This window comes from Periplaneta americana, unplaced genomic scaffold (assembly GCF_040183065.1).
Source record: "Periplaneta americana isolate PAMFEO1 unplaced genomic scaffold, P.americana_PAMFEO1_priV1 scaffold_21, whole genome shotgun sequence".
Classification (NCBI taxonomy): domain Eukaryota; kingdom Metazoa; phylum Arthropoda; class Insecta; order Blattodea; family Blattidae; genus Periplaneta; species Periplaneta americana.
This window is the reverse complement of record NW_027185502.1, coordinates 262,337-281,551: the sequence shown is the minus strand read 5'-3', so window position 1 is coordinate 281,551 and position 19,215 is coordinate 262,337. Positions and strand designations below refer to the sequence as shown.

Sequence of the window (19,215 nt, the reverse complement as noted above, 5' to 3'; positions counted from 1 at the left end):
TTTTTTACAATACATATTGACTCAAGTGGATTAATTCTTCACAGTAAACATAGTTATAAAATTAAATACACAACATTATTTCCTGGCAGATTTTCGCATCAGTTTAGGAGATTCTATAGTACAGAGATTATAGTAGTTAGTCGGAACCTATCTGGTAGAGTTGGCTGCACTGCATCTACAGCACACCACACAGCTGACACAGCACAGCCCGAATGAACGAATCGTGAATCGTGTGTGAACTTGGTGAAGAGAAATGTGTACGGTATCATTGAGCGCTATTAAAGTTATAAAACACGAATGTGCGCACTTTCCCAATTTATTATAAAAAATTCTGTTAATCACTCAGTATGCAAGCGCAAAACAACTCAAAGTCACTTTACACGTATGTATTCAACTACAGTTGGTAATTCAGTCCATTCAGTGTTCGTTCGTTCGTTCAATTGTGCGGCACACGTGAACTGTATATGAACTATTAGTTCAAAAATAATGAACGAACTATGAGCAGTTCGTTTGAACGAGTCGTTCAAATGAACTAGTTCGTTCATGAACGACCCATCGCTAGTGTTGATCGTCCTCGTCTCCTTGTGTGATTAAAAGATAATGCAGCAATAACCCCAAAATATCTGCATCTCATAGGAAGGGGAGAATCTCCATTGTGTGAGTGCCAACAACAGTTGGGAGAAATAAACCATATGTTCTTTCAATGTCAACTCCATAAACAATCCATAGACGAACTAATACACGACATCAGCCAAAAACTAGGATTGGGACCCTGGAAGATTCCAGAGATATTAGTCGAAAATGAAATCCAGATAGGAAAACTCTTATATACCCTCATGAAAATCTGTAAAATGAAAATATATATAAAAAAAAAAAAAAACACAGTCAGACTCTCAATATACTATGATATTACAGTGAAAATTGTGCTCACAAAACACGACGCCAAAATCGAATGAAAGAGGATCGATATAGCGTCAGAAAATAAAAGAAGAAGAAGAAGATGTGATTAAAAGCGCGGACGCTCGGTGGGTGATATTTCAGTGAATGGTGAAGTGTTAACTTAATACATATCATACAAATATATCGTAATGTGTGTGTGGTGAAAAATTGGAAAATACATAGCTTCCAAGGAATTTCTTCGCGAGTTGAGAGGTTAGTTTAATGTTTATAATTATTATAAAACATATATGGCTCCTATGGCCTTGTAGTGGCAAAAAAAAAAAAAACCGGACCGACGGAATAATCAAAATCCCCGAAATGAACTGCTGCGCATGCCGCCCGCATTCACAAGATTGCGAGTAATCTATTGAAATTGTTGTAGTTTCGACTGCTGACTTAGCCCATTTCGAAAGTCATTACAAAATAAGCTGGTAAAATTCATGTTCTGGGAATAATAAGTTAATTAAGTAGTAAAATATCGCTGCAATCGAAAAGTATTGGGAATAAATTTGAATAAGGAACAAAAAAAGTTTCCTTCCCAGGCAGGATTCAACCACGAAAGTCTTAGTTACCAGTCTATCTTGGCTCTGGAGTGAACAAGGCTCTGAAGTCAGCTACAAGGGTCGGTCCGGTTTTTTTTGCCACTACTGTACATAAAAACGGAAATTCACTAATAATTCATGGCACCAAAAATAAGTAGTGGAAAAACCAAATACTAAGATACGGTTAATTTATTGATTCCTTCATAACATTATAGCTTGACTTCTTATGTTCATAAGGACTGCATTTTATTCATAACTAACATATAATAATGATGATGTTCATGGCAGCATTATGACATGAAAACGAAGACTGATAAAGAGGAAGAGGTGACCATGATGGATGTGTACAAAGAGTTCAATGAGAAGATAGCAGAAAGCCACAAAATCCTGCAGTTCAAATCCCGCAAAGTTGACGCAACTACGCATTTGATATTCCAGGAGTACCTAGAGGTTGTATACCCTGTAAGTAATGGGAAGGAAAGTTCTTTCCGTGACATTGATTCTTACATGAAATCAGAATTAAAAGTAGTGGTTTCACAGAAAGATACACGAACAGACTGATCCAAATTTTGGCATCATTTCTAATGAGAAATGTTATCACTCATGGGTTTCATACAATTGTTGTGGAGATGTAATATAATACCAATTTGTAAAATCTTTCACAGCTCTGATTTAGCTTTTGTATGTTCACAGGTTGTCTCATGCTTGCTCAGGAGGGATTATGTATATAGACGAATCCAAAATTTTCAGTTTGCATAAATATTCAACAAGACAGACGTGTTCTATTTCTAAATTAACTGTTGCTACTTCTTTCCTTGGTTTAAATACGTTTTCCTTGCAAATTTTTTGTCCAGTGGTTCCTTCTCTTACCTTACACGAGTTTTGTGTAATAAAAGTAGTTTTATTGCATTTCATTTTTAATGTTATAATATATTATAATAACGACATTTTCTACTTAGAATACAAATTGGACTGAGGAATATTTCTGCATTAAGTGTAAAATGAACAACCATAACAAGCATTGATTGTTTATGTGCAGGCTAATCAGCCAATGGTACCAAGTGATCTGCAGGTCGAGGTATTCAGCCATGTGTTTGGCACCAATACAAGTGCACTGGAGCATTTACTGTGGGGCCTTGCTGGCTGGACCTGTCTGCTGGTGCAAAGTCGAGGTGCGTACCAAAGATTCAAAAGGGAGATGTCTGGGCTGGTATTTTTACTATTTAACATTTTCAATTAATACTCATGCTATAAATAGGGGTGTGATTTTTTAGTATTAACAATATACGCGAAATGTGTTAAAAACTTAATTCTATGCATGGAACATGCAATTCCCTTAATGGAAGTACAAAATTAAGTGGAATATATCCGCGAAACTAATAGAAATCAATTAAATTACTTCAATAATCATGATATTTTCAATAAAAAGCAGATTTCGTGGAGAATTCGCACGAAAAAAGACTCTGTCTTTCAAACAAAACGTAAATTTTTTTTCGTTACAAGATATACATGAACATTTCTATATATTTGACCCTTCAGCATTATGTGCCTGTGACATTTGGCGACAATGTATGCATAGTTTCAAGGACTACTTCCAGGGAACAGCGCAAGCAGACAATGGTCATTTCTCTTTCCCGCAACAACTGCCTTTCCATTTAACATGAAATAAGCATATTTTGGCTGTCTGAGAAAATTGCTCCAATGTCTGGTATTTTGAAAAGGCTTAAAAGATCTTTGTCTATATCTTGTCTCTTGAATGGATATTATGCTTTTATCCATTCTCATTTAATGTATATGTCATTTATTTGGGGACATAATAAGAAAACTGCTTTGAGACCTTTACAAATTATTCAAAATAGAGCTTTAAGAAATTTATTGGGTTTTCATTATTTGACTCCAGTTAAATATCTATATCAATTTTCTTTCGTTCTACCAGTTGAATCAATTATCAAATTAGGTGCTGCTATTTTCATGTACGAAGTTATTAACAATTTAATACATAATAATATTACATTTCAGTTTAATAAAGATGTACATAGGCCTACTTATTTAACAAGACAAAAAGACAATATATTTTTTTCTCAGCATAGCTCCGTAACTTATGGAATGAAAGGACTTAACCATTTTTAACAACTTTTAACCAACTTCCTTTAGAATATAAACTTTTACCAAATTGCCCGTGTTTTAATATGTTTTTGGGAAGATTATTTATTTTAATTCTCAGTTGATTTATTTATTTCATGGTTTAAAACTTTTTCTTCTTTCTGCCCAAAACTTTGTTATCTTACTATTTGTTCTTATTTTGCTTTCTTTCTTTCATACATTCTTGTGTTATTGTTTGTTTTCACAGAATGTAGTTTCATGACTTTACAATTACATTGTATAACATATGTATGTTCTTGTATAGCCCCTACATATGAGTTATACTCGTTGGGCCATACTCAATAAATTTAAAAAAAAAAAAAAAGCCAGTGCTGTCACCCCTCGCAGTCGAATGAAATTGAATTATGAATTTAATTAAATTACTGTACTTGGTTCACTCGTGAAACTTTATAAACTATACAAGACTCCATAATATGTCATCTACATGGGCAGGCTGAAGAGAGTGGAAGGAGTATATCTTTCAGAGAAAAAATTATGGAAAGTTTTCAACCCACAAACTAACTAAAGCTGAAGCTGCAAAGGTGGAAAAACAGGATGTACAAAAGACTCTAGTGACTTGCATGACATGTCCTTTAAAAATTAAATCAGCGAATCAGAAGATTCCTGAACCAGCTTATTCTCAACATCAAAATACGGAATTCCCAGCTGAATTGAATTCAAACATAGACATATGAATTTATTAAGAGAACTTCATATATCTTACCTTGTGCCTACATTCCAAATGTACAAAAATACATACGATTATTACCTTAAAAACCTAGAAATACACGATAATAAATCAAAGCAAGAGTGGTTTTGCTATCAAAAGTCGGAAATTAATTACAGTTCATGACCAACATTTCGTTGTTTCTTATTAGGACACTTTTGTATTGTAAAAACTTCTTTCACTTCACACTAGTGGTGCTCCCATGGTGAAAGGGATCAACCCCTCCCCTACCAAAAAAAAAAAAAGGGAGAAAGAAGAAACTTTTTATTGCCGTGACATGACTGCAGGGTGCGAATTAAGATTTCTGATGAGGTAGGCATAGAATCCTAGATAGAGAATACCGTGCATAAAATTATTATTACCCTCATTCGATACAGCTCAACGCTTGGTCACACTGAGTTGCTTGTCTTGCATTTTGATCATAATAATAATAATAATAATAATAATAATAATAATAATAATATTCATGAACAGGCTTAAGATTATATATGTAATTCCTAAGTTATTGATTGTTGTCAGCTTGCCGGTGATGATAATACATCAATATTATTTTCTTTGCTTACTTTATAGCTACTTTATAAAGTATACTCGTATTAAAACAATTATATTATATAGAAGTTATCCCTGGCAGGGATATTAATATAAATTTATGAGAGGGGGATAACTTTTCAATGGGGGGAAATCCCCCCCCCCCATCCCCTCCGTTAATTCGCACCCTGCATGACTGTACCTATTATTGTGGAAAGTGTGTGATCTGTGAAATATTTACTGTACCACATTTTCTTAAATACCCTGCACACTTTTTTCCGAAATACACAAGTAAAAAATACGAGTGTGTGGCTTATTCGAAATGAAGTTGGCAACATTGCCCAATTTTCTTCCTGCACAATTCCTAAGATGGTAGCACTTGTCATTATCTTCCCATGTGGGTATTTCAATTCTTAACATTGTTAAATGGCATTTGATTAACATTATGTGTGTCAGAATAAAGTTCAAGTGTATAGTTTGTGCGTCTTATATTTTCAATGGATCCTTCTCCCTTTTGTTGAAAGATGTGAGTAGTAGTTAGTTCCATTGTAAACCATAAATAGAATGTTTAAACATTTTGGTACTCAGAAGTTTCACTATATTTTTGTGGTGGTAATGTTGATAGAAGTTTCATTCTAGTCCACAAATAAAATTAATAATACTTTTAACATCATTTTATGTTAGTAGTGCAGATAGACATTCCACTCTTTTCCATGAATGTAATATATTACCTTCAGTACTGTATCTAGAATTTTCATATAATTTTATGGTGGCAGTGTCGATACTTACAAATGGCTTTTAAGGAACCCGAAGGTTCATTGCCGCCCTCACATAATAATAATAATAATAATAATAATAATAATAATGATAATAATAATGATTTATTTAACCTGGCAGAGTTAAGGCCATACGGCCTTCTCTAACACTCAACCAGGAGTAAAAACTGCGTTATAGAAACACTACAAATTTACAAAGTACACACAAAACTGAATAAGATAATAATAATAAAATGTAAACAACAAGTAAGAAGAAATCAGACATAATATATAACATACAGAAAGAAAGAAAAAAGCATAATAAAATGTGAACAGCAGGTCAAAAATAAATGAGGCCTACAAAGTATATAAAAAAATAAGAAAATTATTGATGATAATAATAATAATAATAATAATAATAATAATAATAATAATAATAATAATAATAATAAATAAGAATAGTAATGATAATAATGATGATAATCATATTAATAATAATAATAATAAATAAAATAATAATAACAGGCCTAATAGTAATAATAATACTAATAGTAATAATACAATAGTGCAGTACAAAGCATACAATGAATACAATATTTTTAAGTATACACAGTAAGGTAAATTATGTTTATATATAGCTCAACTTATCACATTAGAGATATACCATTATCGGAAAATATGAAAACAAAAATATAAAATAAGTTAAATATCACTAGAACATAAAAAAAAAGTGAATACGTGGAAACATGCAATACAACACTTGTCATAATAGTAAGTTAGTTTGGCAACTCGTCATAAGATAATTTTCTAACTTGGATTTGAAAGATTTCAATGTTCGGCAGCCCTTGACTTCAGGCGGCAGAGAGTTCCAGTGACGAGAGGTAGCAACAGTGAAAGATGAGGAATACAGAGATGATGTGTGAAGTGGAATTTCTAGCGTGTTATCGCGTTGTGATCGAGTATTAATATTATGATAGCGAGAGAGAATATGAAAACGAGCGAATAAATAAGAGGGGGATGAAGTGTGCATAATTCGATATAGGAGAGAAAGTGAGTGCAGATTTCTCCTCTCATGTAACCTAAGCCATGATAACTTGTCGAAAGAAGGTGAGATATGATCATAGTATCGAACATTACAAATGAAGCGGACGCACGCGTTATGAACACGCTGTAGTTTCTGGGCGGAATCAATCCTGAGATCACTGAACAAAACGTCGCAATAATCGAAGTGAGGTAGAATGAGTGTCTGTACCAGCGTCTGTTTTAATTTAGATGGATAATGATACAATCTTTTTAGTGAATGGAGAATAGAGAATGCCTTCTTACATGTATATTTAATATGCGTATCCCAACTAAGATTAGATTCGAAATGCACTCCGAGATTTTTTACGGTAAAGCTAAACAGGATGATTGTTTTATCCAGTTTCACAGGTGGAATATTCAGGTCGTTGACTTCAGGAATTAATCTACGGTTCGCGAACAGAATAGCCTGTGATTTACATGCGTTTAGGTTAAGCCCAAATTGTTGAGACCAGGAAGAGATGGAATCAAGATCTTCATTAAGACTATTAATGCTATCATTTAGTGCATCAGGACGCGCTGAAATATACAATTGAACGTCGTCTGCATATATTTGATATCTACAGTGCTTAAATGATTTAGAAATTCCATTTATATAAATAGAGAAGAGCAAGGGGCCTAATACTGATCCCTGAGGAACTCCTGTATCTACAGTACGCCAGGATGAGAAACGATTATTAGATATGACACGCTGCTGGCGGCCAGTAAGGTAGGAGTACATCCAGGTGATAGCACTATCAGAAAGGTGTAGCGTTTGTAGTTTAGTCAATAGTAGATCGAAGTCAACAGAATCAAAGGCTTTGCTATAGTCCAATAAAACTAGTACAGTAGCCTGTCGTTTATCATAAGCCCGCCAGCTGTCCCTATCCTGTGCAAGATTAATCCAGTCTCTATCATCATACCCCACCTCCCTCAAATCCATTTTAATATTATCCTCCCATCTACGTCTCGGCCTCCCTAAAGGTCTTTTGATAGTAATTTTATTTTTCTGTACCTGAAATTTTCACTTAATTGCTATTGTGACATTTGTGCATGATGTTGCAGCCTTCACGAGACCATCACACATGGCCTGGCCATTTGACTTCAATGCTGCATCATCACGCTACCTCTCCACAAAGCTGGAGAGGATGGACACAGAACAACCCCTTCCGGGCTTCTTCCTGGCCAAGCTAGACCCTGACCTGATCATGGGTCACGACTTCATGGCTATGGGCTGGCACCGCATGAATGTTAACAAGATTCCACAGTGGTCCAAGCTTGGCAGACTGCGTAGAGCCAACATACAGACCAACAAGGTGTGTGAACTAATTGGTTTCGTTTGCTGTACTATTGGCTGTTATTCTGTTATTACATGGGACAGGAAAGAAACTAATGCAGCAATAATTTATTTTAAAGATTACTTTAGTATAAAATAGCTTCAAAGGGTTTCAATCAATCAATCCAATCGATCAGTCTTCTTAATGTATCCAGCTGTTTGCTGATAACATAAAGTCCACTGTAGTCTATTCAGTTGTTTTTCACGAGAAATGAATATTTTGATCAGTGTTCACTATAGATGCCTGTTGCTATAGTCCTGACGCTGTTATTTTCGGCGTGACTCCACCTCTTTGCTTACGTCTTAGAAAGTGAAGGCTCTATAAAGTCTAGGTAGGTATTATCATTAGCCATTTTTGCAAATCTAGTCTTTCAGGTGAAGCTCCCTGTAAAGCAGATTTGAATAATTTGAAGAGAAAAATTGTTCCGGGGCCGGGTATCGATCCCGGGACCTCTGGTTGAACGTACCAGCGCTCTACCACTGACCTATCCGGGAGTTAAACATTATCATGTCGTAACTCCTATGATAATAAATCAAACGCAATGTAATTCAGCAAATAATTGAGCAGCAAATAACGTCTTCGTGTGCTTTCTGCGAACGCCAACTAAAGAGCTAAAATGGTGGGCGATTATATTAACTATTTATCGAGCCTTAAGAAATGAATCAGCGAATCACAATACGCACACGTTTAAATGTAGCTGACCTGCAACGCGATTGGCTGCCGGAAATTAGAGCGACGGGACTTTAGTAGCCAGAGTTGGGGTGTAGTCAATATATACTGGAGGGCTGTGTCTTCTGCAACTGGTACTGATGATTTTAATTTACTTCTTTTGTGGTTTATGGATGGACAGTATAGAAGAATGTGTTCCAGATCTTCATCATGATTATTACACCACAGACAAGTAGGATTATCAGAAAAGGTTTCAAATGTGGTGAAATGTATGTGGGGGGGAGGGGGAACCTGCTTCTTATTTTTATTGGAATTGCGATATTTTCATGCCTCTGCACATATGCTTTCTGTCATAGAGTCCATCCTCTTCATGTATTTTCTGAGTGATATCATCTGCCCCAGATTATTGATATCAAACTGATATTAACCATTTGGTGCCCACAAAGTATACACTCATGATTTCTATGATAGAGCTCATTCTAATCATGTGTTTTCTGAGTTGTATTATATCCCCGGGATGTATGTTTAATTCTGTCAATATATAAATTCATGTACTAGAGCCATTTCCTGTGTTAAATTTAACAAGGAAAACGAGATTTTGTCTTTCTTGCACTATTGATGAAGCACAGAGATGAGTGGATCATCACTCACGAATATGGTATCATAATTTTATTCTTTTAAATATAATTTATCATGTTTGTAGGGACGCACATTCAACCTGGAGAAGAATGTGATGTGTGGCCGTCTTGTGTGTGATGTGAAGATATCTGCCAAAGAGTTGATCCGCTCCAGGAGTTATGATTTGGGTGCACTCTGTGAGAATGTAAGACTGTTCACCAACACAATAATTAGTTGTTTAATGACTCTTTTCAATTTAAAGACTGTATAGCTTAAGTGAAATGCTACATTTGGGGTAAATGTTCTTAATTTTTGCTTTCTCATTATACGGAATATACAGTGTTCGAAAATTTCTTGGTAATGCAAGTTTTAAACTTTCCTCATACTGGAAAAGTGGTTTTTGGCATACTGTCTACACTGATCTCATAAATTACCTATATTGATTGGGTATTCATATTCAATATCTAAGACTCAGTTTGAGAGTGATGGATGCAAAACAATTTTTAGTAAAAGGTTAATCAACCTATTTTTGAAATCAAAAATGCAGTGGCTCTCAACTTCAAGAATCATCAAATGGTTACCTCTGTAATTTTTTGTATTACCGTATTTTCTTGAATCCTACAAATTTTTATAATGTATTTCTGCTGGAGCATTAATCCATTGAAACTGAATTTACCTCACTTGACCTTATATTAAGATGTGCTACTAAAAAAATGTTTGCAATGGGAAAATAATGTAACAGCAAAATAGTTTTCGTTTGAAATAGATGGAGGCTCTTAAAAGGTCTTGAGTACGATGCTGTATGTATTTGTAACCAGGTGTTGCACGTGAAAGAAGAAGAACAGGCTGAGGTGATCATTGATGAAGTGAAACGTCTGTATGGGGCATCACAGTCACTTCTGCAGCTCATCTCCTGCACTATGCAGGATGCTGCTTACATCATCCGACTCATGTGTGAGCTCAACATGATGCCCCTTGCTCCTCAGATTACAAACATTGCTGGTATGTAGAGATCAAATCAGTGTGCTACATAAAGGTACGGTCGCACGTTTGCTGTGCAACTTTTGTACTGCAGCTGTAAAAGTTGTGTGTCATGTTGACACATAAACCAAAAGTAGCATGCTGCACGCTACATTTCATGCTGCACAACCCGAGCACTGCAAAAGTTGCAACTGGAGGTTGCGAGTCTGTTCACACACAAGGCGCTACTTTTGCAGCCACAGTCTAGCTGCAGCTTTTCATCTCCATGTTGACTTTTCAATATACATTTTGTGGTTATGTTCGCATTAAAGTTTCGGGTTATGAAACTAATGCGATACCTTACTTACCTATTATTTGCTTTTCTGTCCTAACTAGTATTCAGAAATTGGCATTATTTTTACTTTAAAGTTATTAAAAAACGCCTTTATACTTAAATGATAACCAAGTAACCAATGTTGGCAACTCTCCTGTATATCCAAACAATAAAAAGTATCGTTGACACATTTGGGTGGCAACACTGGTTGCAACTGCTGCACAAGTTTCAACAAAATTGGTATCAAAAATGCTGCAGCTGCAACCCTGAGAACCCTGTTCATATATTGCTACTTTTAAGCTGCGCACAGCATGAAAAGGTAGCAGGCAGCAGGTTCGGCTTTGAAGCTGGGTACATGGTTCTAATGAAGTACATTGGTAGCAACATAAAACATGGGGGCATGAGATAGTTACCACTGTTATAAATTCACTTCAATTAAAGTCCCCAATTAAAAAAAAAGTTTGACAGCCGCTACTTTTTGGGTTGCATCATTGTTCACATATCACAGTACAAGAGTTGCGCAGTTTTTTGTACTGCAGCGCTGCAAAAGTAGCGACGTGTGACCGTACCTTAACTGATTATCTAATTGGGCATGAGGCAGAGAATTTAATTTGTGATGTAATCGTACGCAGGTAATGTGATGTCACAAACACTGATGGGTGGACGCTCAGAGAGAAATGAATTCCTGCTGCTGCATGCCTTCACTGAAAAAAACTTCATCGTACCTGACAAGCAGTATGCCAAGGAGCAGGTGGACGAATTCGACATGGATGAATCAGCTGTTCAAAAGAAAGGACGGAGTGGAAAGAGGAAACCAGCATACACAGGGGGTCTCGTGTTGGAGCCACGCAAGGGGTTCTGTGAGAAACTGATCCTGCTCACTGTATCCCAGTATCATCCAGGAATACAACTTCTGCTTCACCACGATCAGTCTGGGAAGAGTGGCATCAAAAGGCAATGAGGATGAGGTGTAGTGTATCTCACAGAGAAAACTAGGATAAAGTTGTACCACTCTGAGGAACAATCCATTTTTATGAAGTGCCTCCTCCCCTTCCCCCCATTGGCAGAGCTCTTAACTTGTCGTTATTATTCAATTTTTTTGACAGGAATTGATTACGAAAAATGTCACGAAGGTGATACATATTTTATTATTATTCAGCAGCTAGTATCAAGCAAATTTACGTCCTAACCTCACTTAATTTATGTTGTCCTACAGGGTTATTACAAGATTCTCATTCTAATGAAGTCTTCCTGATAGCCTGGAAGTGTTGTATGACCTTTCTGCGCTATACAAGAATATTGAATTGTACTATAGTTACTGTGCAGTAGTACTGTTGTAGTTGAGGACCCTACTATAAAAAGATAGAAAATAAAATACAAAAAAATAGCGAATTGGTTCGTTGGAGAGGTGTGGGCATAATATTTTTTCTGGAGTTATTCAGAAGTCCATGAAACATTACAAAAATTCACCACTAATAACTAAGCACGGATACCAAATTTTATTATACTGAAATAGAGGTAAACTAACCAAGTTTATTTATTTATTTATTTATTTTTTACATATTTCACAAATGCTCAATGTGTCGATTTTTGCAGATATGGCAAATATCTGTGTGATAATCCATTTCTTCCTATGTGTATGTCTACGAGAATCACAGCTGTGGTGATACGTTTGCGAAGATCTTGAAGATTAGCGGGGAGTGGAAGCACAAAGACAAAGCTCCGCAAGAGAAAGTCACACAGTTAAATCTGGGGACCAAGGTGGTCACTGAATTAACGTGTCATCTTGTCCCATGTGCTCTATCCATCTTTGTGGTAAATTTTGATTGAGATATCCTCACATGCCTTTTCAGTAATGAATTGGACGGCCATCTTGTTCAAAGGTGTAATCATTACCCTGTCTTCATTCAGCTGTGGCATCATCCAGTTTTCCAACATGTCCATATAAATCCAGAATTTTTCATATCATTTCTTGATACTGTAGAAAACAGATGCTGACTTCTGGAATTATTTTCGAAATCATCGCTGTACAATCATAATGGATGAGGTTCTTGCATATTTCAACACAAAATGACTGCTCACATTTACTGAATGCCATATTTGTTACTACTGACCCCTGGTGGCAAAGCATGGTAACTATGCACGTGAACTGCATTTTTCTGTACTGAAATGTGTTACAGAATGAAATTCAAGTTGATCTTCCCAGCCCAGGACTGGAACCTGGGATCCTTCCAACAGAAATCCGCAAGTTGGTTGAGAGTAGACATGAAGTCAAGAAGCTGATGAAAGCACCAGAGCTCTCATCGGACTTGAAAATGCAGGTGAGAACCTGATGAACATGATTCTGTTGTGACTGATTTTTACTGAATTTGCACAATGTAAAATGAATTACATTACTGTAAAATAATATTATTACTGGATACTGTTAATATTGGATACTAACACAGTTGTTATGATAGACTTTTTTATAGATTTATAAATTCTCCTAAATTCCAATTAAAATTTTTACAGGAAAAAAATATAGTGTCACGAAATTGACACATGTTTTTCAATTACAGTGAAACCTCTCCTTACGGACACCCCCAAGATATGGATACTACTCATATACAGACAGATTTTTATGTCCCAACTGAATCAATCAATCAATCAATCAATCAATCAATCAATCTTCTTAATGTATCCAGCAGTTTGCTGACAACATAAAGTCCACTTTAGTCCACTGTAGTATGTCCCAACTGAAAAAATATAGAAATAATGATAAATTTAACTTTCGTTTACGGACACTCAGACACGGACATGGACAGCTGTTTCACAGTCCTACAGCTTGCTTTACCTCCTGACTGGGGACAGAACTTGGATTTCAAGACCTAATGTGTTACAAAAATGGAAAACTTGGTTTTGAGAACTGTACAGAAATTCCTTAACATGAAGGAAGACAATAAGGGTCTTGTAGGTTATCCCTAGTTCAGCTAGCTGACCCTTGTTAGCTGGAAGCGGGTGGATAAACGAAGTCATAAAATTTAACCTGTCTGATGGGTCCAGGTTTCCACGATCGTGAAATTGTATTCAACACATGATAAGGTTAGTAGGATTATTCTCTTCACTTCAGTCATTTGTTCGGTTTCGAGAGACATGGTACCTGAATGTAAAAGTTAAGTTGAAAACTGTAAATTACAATACTGTATAACTAATTGATTAACTAGCGGACTTACTCGTGTTAATTATGTAAGATTTGTGCGGCTTACATAATTAACATGAGTAAGTCCGCTAGTTAATAAATTAATTATATTCAAGTGTTAAAAGTAGTGTACGCAAGATTCAAAATGGACTGGATAATTGTTGTTGACCTAGAATAAAATTGTATAGCACTGTACTGAATTTTTCTTTTTCGGACTTATCAGCTGTAGTTCAAAGTTGCAAGAATTTAGTATAGTATATTATATTTAGAATTAAACTACAGTAATACATTTCATTTACAGCGTGAAGGGATACATAATGCATATTATAAATTTGCTGTAAGATTGGGGAGCCTCCCTCCCAATAAAGGACACCCCCCCAGATGCGGACAGATTGTTACGTCCCTTCGATGTCTGTAAATGAGAAGTTTCACTGTATACATTTTATATTTTCATAACAGTTCATTTCCTTTGTTATGTTTCAAATTATATTACCGCTTGTAGTTTATCTTCTTGGACTGTTTTTTGAAAGACATTCATAAATGAAATCATTGACTATGCAATCAAACAAGATGAACTTTTATTTTCTATACAGGGTGTTTCAAAAATACGGGGCATAATTTCAGATATATATTGCCCACATGTAGACAATCAAAATAGTTCATTACAACATGTGTCCGGAAATGCTTTATTTCCGAGTTATGGCCTTCACAACATTGAAATTCACCGGAACGTTTTTCTTTCCGCAGGTCGTTGCCGTCAAAGGAGACATTAAGAGGGCACTCTGACAGTTCATTCCGAGGCGAAGGTTACATTCAGTGTTGTGTAGGCGTTAGACTGTGCGACATGTATTCAAATCAAGAGCTGGCAGAGATATACTTCATGTACGGTAAGGCGGATGGCAATGCTGCGCTGGCTCGTCGTTTGTACCAGGAGAGGTACCCACAGCAACAATGTCCAGATCGGAAGACATTTGTACGTCGCCATTACCGTCTGTGCGAGTATGGGAAATTTAACTCTCCTGGTTTGGGAAGGGGACGACCAAGATCTACAACTAAAGAAGTAGGCCTACAGGAGGAGATTCTGGAGGCTGTGAACATGACTCCTTCTATCAGCACACGAAGGGTAGCGTTGCAAGTCAATGTTCCTCATACGACTGTCTGGAGACTGTTGAAAGAGTATCAATTGTATCCTTATCATTTGCAACGTGTACAGGCCCTGTCACCAGCAGATTACCCTGCACGAGTTAGGTTCTGCCAGTGGTTCTTGCAGCAGTGTGGTGTAAATCCGAACTTTCCTGCCTTAGTATTATTTACAGATGAAGCACAGTTCACACGAGATGGCATAACAAATTTCTACAATCAGCATGTATGGGCGTATAAAAACCCACGTGCAACTGTTCCATCTCATCACCAGGTGCGGTTCTCCCTCAACATGTGGGCCGGTATCATTGGTGATCGATTAGTTGGACCCCATGTACTTGTAAACAGACTTACGGGGCAAGCGTACACAAACTTCCTGGAAAACACCATACCTCATGTTTTAGAGAACACTCCACTGATCAATCGTCAACACATTCACTTCTTGCATGATGGCGCTCCTGCACACTTCAGTCGTATGGCTCGCCGGTACTTGGATCGAAGGTTTCCTGATTGATGGATAGGTAGAAGTGGCCCAATTGCTTGGCCTCCACGCTCACCTGATCTGAACCCTCTCGATTTCTACTTGTGGGGCCATTTAAAATCATTGGTTTATTCGTCTCCGGTGCCTGATTTGGAATCCCTTCGGAATCGAATTGTGGCATGTTCTGAGGACATACGCAATACTCCTGGAGTTTGGGATCGTGTTCGCAGGTCAATGAGACATCGATGTGAGGTCTGTATTCAAGCAGAATGTGGACATTTTGAACATCTTCTGTAATGACAACGACCTGCGGAAAGAAAAATGTTCCGGTGAATTTCAATGTTGTGAAGGCCATAACTCGGAAATGAAGCATTTCCGGACACATTTTGTAATGAACTATTTTGATTGTCTACATGTGGGAAATACATACCTGAAATTATGCCCCGTATTTTTTAAACACCCTGTATTGTATGTAACAAGGAGCTGCTTTTCACTAAGAGTAGTGGCTATGCCTGAATTAGCTTGATGAGATTTGGGGAACCATTATAGAGTTTGACTAAGTTTGCAGCAAAAATGAGAAATAATTCTCCATATGATAATTAATTTCTGCGAGAGTAGGATCTCTGGGGACTTTCTGTACAGCTGTCTTCATTTTATGCAAGAAACAAGAATAAAAAAATTTAATCTAATTTCGACTTCATCACAATTTGCTATTTTATTTTCTAACTTTTTGTAGTAGGGTTCTCAACTACAACATACTACTGGACAGTAACGTTTTTACTAAAAATTATTATATTAAATATAGAATTCAGTATTCTCTATTATTTTCGAAATACTGTGAAACTCAGTTGGTATTCAAACTGCCTGTTTCAGTATAATATTCGTCAGATGGCACTGAAGTTGACTGCCAATAGAATGTACAGTTGTCTGGGATTCTCATTCTACGTGAAGCCACTAGCATCACTAATCACAGGTGTGTAGCATGTTTACCTTAACTTGATGACATGCAGAAAGAAACCAGTTCACGAAGTTTAAGCCGAACCAAATGTATAACTTTATTTCTTTACATTAATGTAATCTCTATGTCACCTTTTCTTATAGAATTGAACTGATATTTGTAAAAGTGTTTGATATGAAATTTGGTTTAAGTTTCCTTTACATTTGTTGGTCTCTAGTCTTTCTTGCACAGATCCATTTATGCATACTACCCTTACAGAATGATGTCAGCAACCCTACAAACATGCATCTAGTATCACATAATTGAACAATAGATATGAGAATTCATTAATATATATTATGTTGCAATGAAAGCATCCAGTGAAAATAACTTTGTTAGGTTAATGTGACTAGAACTATAGTCAGTGATTAAACGTCCTAAATTTCTCACTCATTTTTTTCGTATTGTATTTGACTACCAGTGTTGGATGAGTATGTGTAAAATGCAATTAAGATTCACTGTGAACTGATGTACAGGTGCTTCTGAAAATGAACTGCAAAATGATTTGCTATGTTTATAGCAATTAAAATTTAATTACCTTACCTTTTATAATTAAATGATCTGATTTATTTCTGCAGAATTATACAGGGTATTTCAGAAGTAATGTTAAAAAATTAAGGATGAGAAGTAAAAACGAAAAGAAGCAAAAAAGTTCCAGTAAACATAGGTTCGCAAATTAACCCTTTACGAGATAATGCCTTTTTTTTTGCTGCTTGGGACTGCCAGTGAACCGAGCACCTGGACATGGTTAAATACAAAATTCATGTTTTGTACTCTTCCTTCTAAGTGTGAGATATATAAATAGACGATATCATAAACAGTGGATGGGCAATTGAGGATCTGTACCTAGATCACTGGATTTAAATTCTTTGGATTTTTGTGTGTGGGGTTATGCAAAAAGCCTTGTTTACACAATTGACATCACCACACCTGAAGAATTGCAGCATCGGATTGTAGATGTCTTCCAGAAAATGAAGAATGGCCAAACTGCTTGAGCACGTTCTTGGATCTTTGCGGAGAAAACTAGACAGATGCATTCAAGCGCATGGTCAGCATTTTGAATACCTGCTGTAAAATTATTCAGTATCATGTTCATACTGTACTGTATCTTGTTTACCTACAAACTTTACTGTTGTTCAAACAAAAAAGTTTATTTTGTGTGTGTTTAATTAGATTTCTATGGTGTTGAAGCCAAAATTATGAATTTTATTGTCTCGTGATTGATAAATAAAATTGAATTATCATTGCTTTTGCTAGAATTAGTACTTAGTAATCAGCGGGCCCCAACCAGCACAAAATGGCATTATCTCATAAACAGTTAATTTGTGGATCCATGTTTACTGGAATTTTTTGCTTCTCTTCGTTTTTACTTTGCATCCCTAAATTTTTTACCATCACTTTTGAAACATTCTGTATATGGATATACTGTATGTGGTATATGTACAGTTAACACTAAATAATGGTTTCTGTAAAATTATCTTTAATATATCTTGGGAGTCAGTGTTCACAAAGTTTGTATCATTTCCAAAGCACATAGGATGGGTCTGTTCTATACAGGATTGTCAGATGTCTCAACATGCTTGGATTTTTATTTTGCATGAAAAGAGCTCCTTGTATTGAGAATTATTGTGGTAGAATTTCGTAATATAAGTATGGAAACTTAATACTCCCTCTGTCCCATAATAATTGTCCGGTACGCTTTTATTTCTTGTCCCATAATAATTGTCCGATGTCCTTAATTTTACACTGACGTTAACATAGGAGCAAAATGAAACACATGAATGAGTAATATAACTGTATTACTCTAGAATCAGTGCAAAATTGTCACTCAATTAGCAAAAGAAAAGAATTATTAGTCCTGGATCTGTATAAATTGGCCAATCGTTGAGCCAAAAAAAGAACATGAATACTACTTGTACAACTTTATGGCTCCAGGATCAGTACAAATTGGCTAGTCAATGAGCCGAAAATAAATACTCCTAGGAGTGCAACTTTATTAACTCCAGGAGTAGTACAAATTGACCAAGAAGTGAAACAAAGAAAAACATTCTCCTACGAGTAAAGACGAAAAAACTGCCTGTTAGACCAGGAAGGTTGTCATTCTAACAGCTTGCCTAGAACCACAGACCTATTGCTGCAGTGCTACTGTAGCCTCGTTGTAAATGTTTCGAGGACACTGCAAGCGAGATGGCAGGATGTTGAGGTGGTCCAGGTGCCCCTTTTGCATATGGGGAATCTTGTTGTTGTTCCCGTCATTGACTTTTATTATTTCAGTGAGATTGGACTCCATTGTTGAGCTTGTCGCGTGTCAGCTGAGAGAAAGCTGTTTCAATGGCGGCGATCAACTCCTCAATAGTTTGTGGAGCTGCCTGATGCTGGAGAGACTGAATTGCCCGGAAGTACCCCAGATCTAAAACATTCGTATTCAGACTGTTTGGCGGTTGGCACACGAGTTCCAAAGTGATTCCACTGGCTGCTGCAGCGTCCATCCAGGTGCGGTCATTGGGAGCAATATGCGGACGCACATTGTCCTGCTGAACTGACACCTGAATTCTCCCTGTGCGCGGTCCAGGAGGCCATTTTGCATTTATTGCTGGGATTAATTTGGTGATGGGCATGAATCCACTTTCCAAAGATTGCCTCCCCTTTTGCCAAATGCAGCATGCTGTTCTTTTACTGACATGAAATTTCTCGGCCGCACCTGTTATGGCACCTTTCTTCACTACGTCAGCCGTAGTGTTTTTTAACAAAAACTCCTATACCGCCTGCCGTTCACTGTCTGTAAGGTTCTTGCTACCCCTGTCATTCA

The 19,215-nt window shown here is 36.5% G+C and overlaps 1 protein-coding gene across 4 annotated transcripts in view; it reads left to right on the top strand.

Annotated features, from left to right (window-relative positions):
- Nucleotides 1–201: 201 nt before the first annotated feature.
- Nucleotides 202–19,215, top strand: part of LOC138693777 (DNA polymerase alpha catalytic subunit-like) — a 65,099-nt gene continuing 46,085 nt past the window's right edge. For 2 of the 4 annotated variants that reach the window (XM_069817573.1, XM_069817571.1), the window contains exons 1-8: nucleotides 202–1,152; nucleotides 1,770–1,943; nucleotides 2,521–2,653; nucleotides 7,758–8,008; nucleotides 9,402–9,521; nucleotides 10,135–10,318; nucleotides 11,243–12,931; nucleotides 16,283–16,382. In XM_069817573.1, the coding sequence (XP_069673674.1) occupies nucleotides 1,779–1,943; nucleotides 2,521–2,653; nucleotides 7,758–8,008; nucleotides 9,402–9,521; nucleotides 10,135–10,318; nucleotides 11,243–11,571 (1,182 nt within the window). In that variant the 5' untranslated portion in view covers nucleotides 202–1,152; nucleotides 1,770–1,778 and the 3' untranslated portion in view covers nucleotides 11,572–12,931; nucleotides 16,283–16,382. Of the gene's footprint in view, nucleotides 1,153–1,769; nucleotides 1,944–2,520; nucleotides 2,654–7,757; nucleotides 8,009–9,401; nucleotides 9,522–10,134; nucleotides 10,319–11,242; nucleotides 12,932–13,168; nucleotides 13,233–16,282; nucleotides 16,383–19,215 lie in introns of those variants that run through there. The other 2 variants (XM_069817572.1, XM_069817574.1) reach the window with 2 other exon arrangements.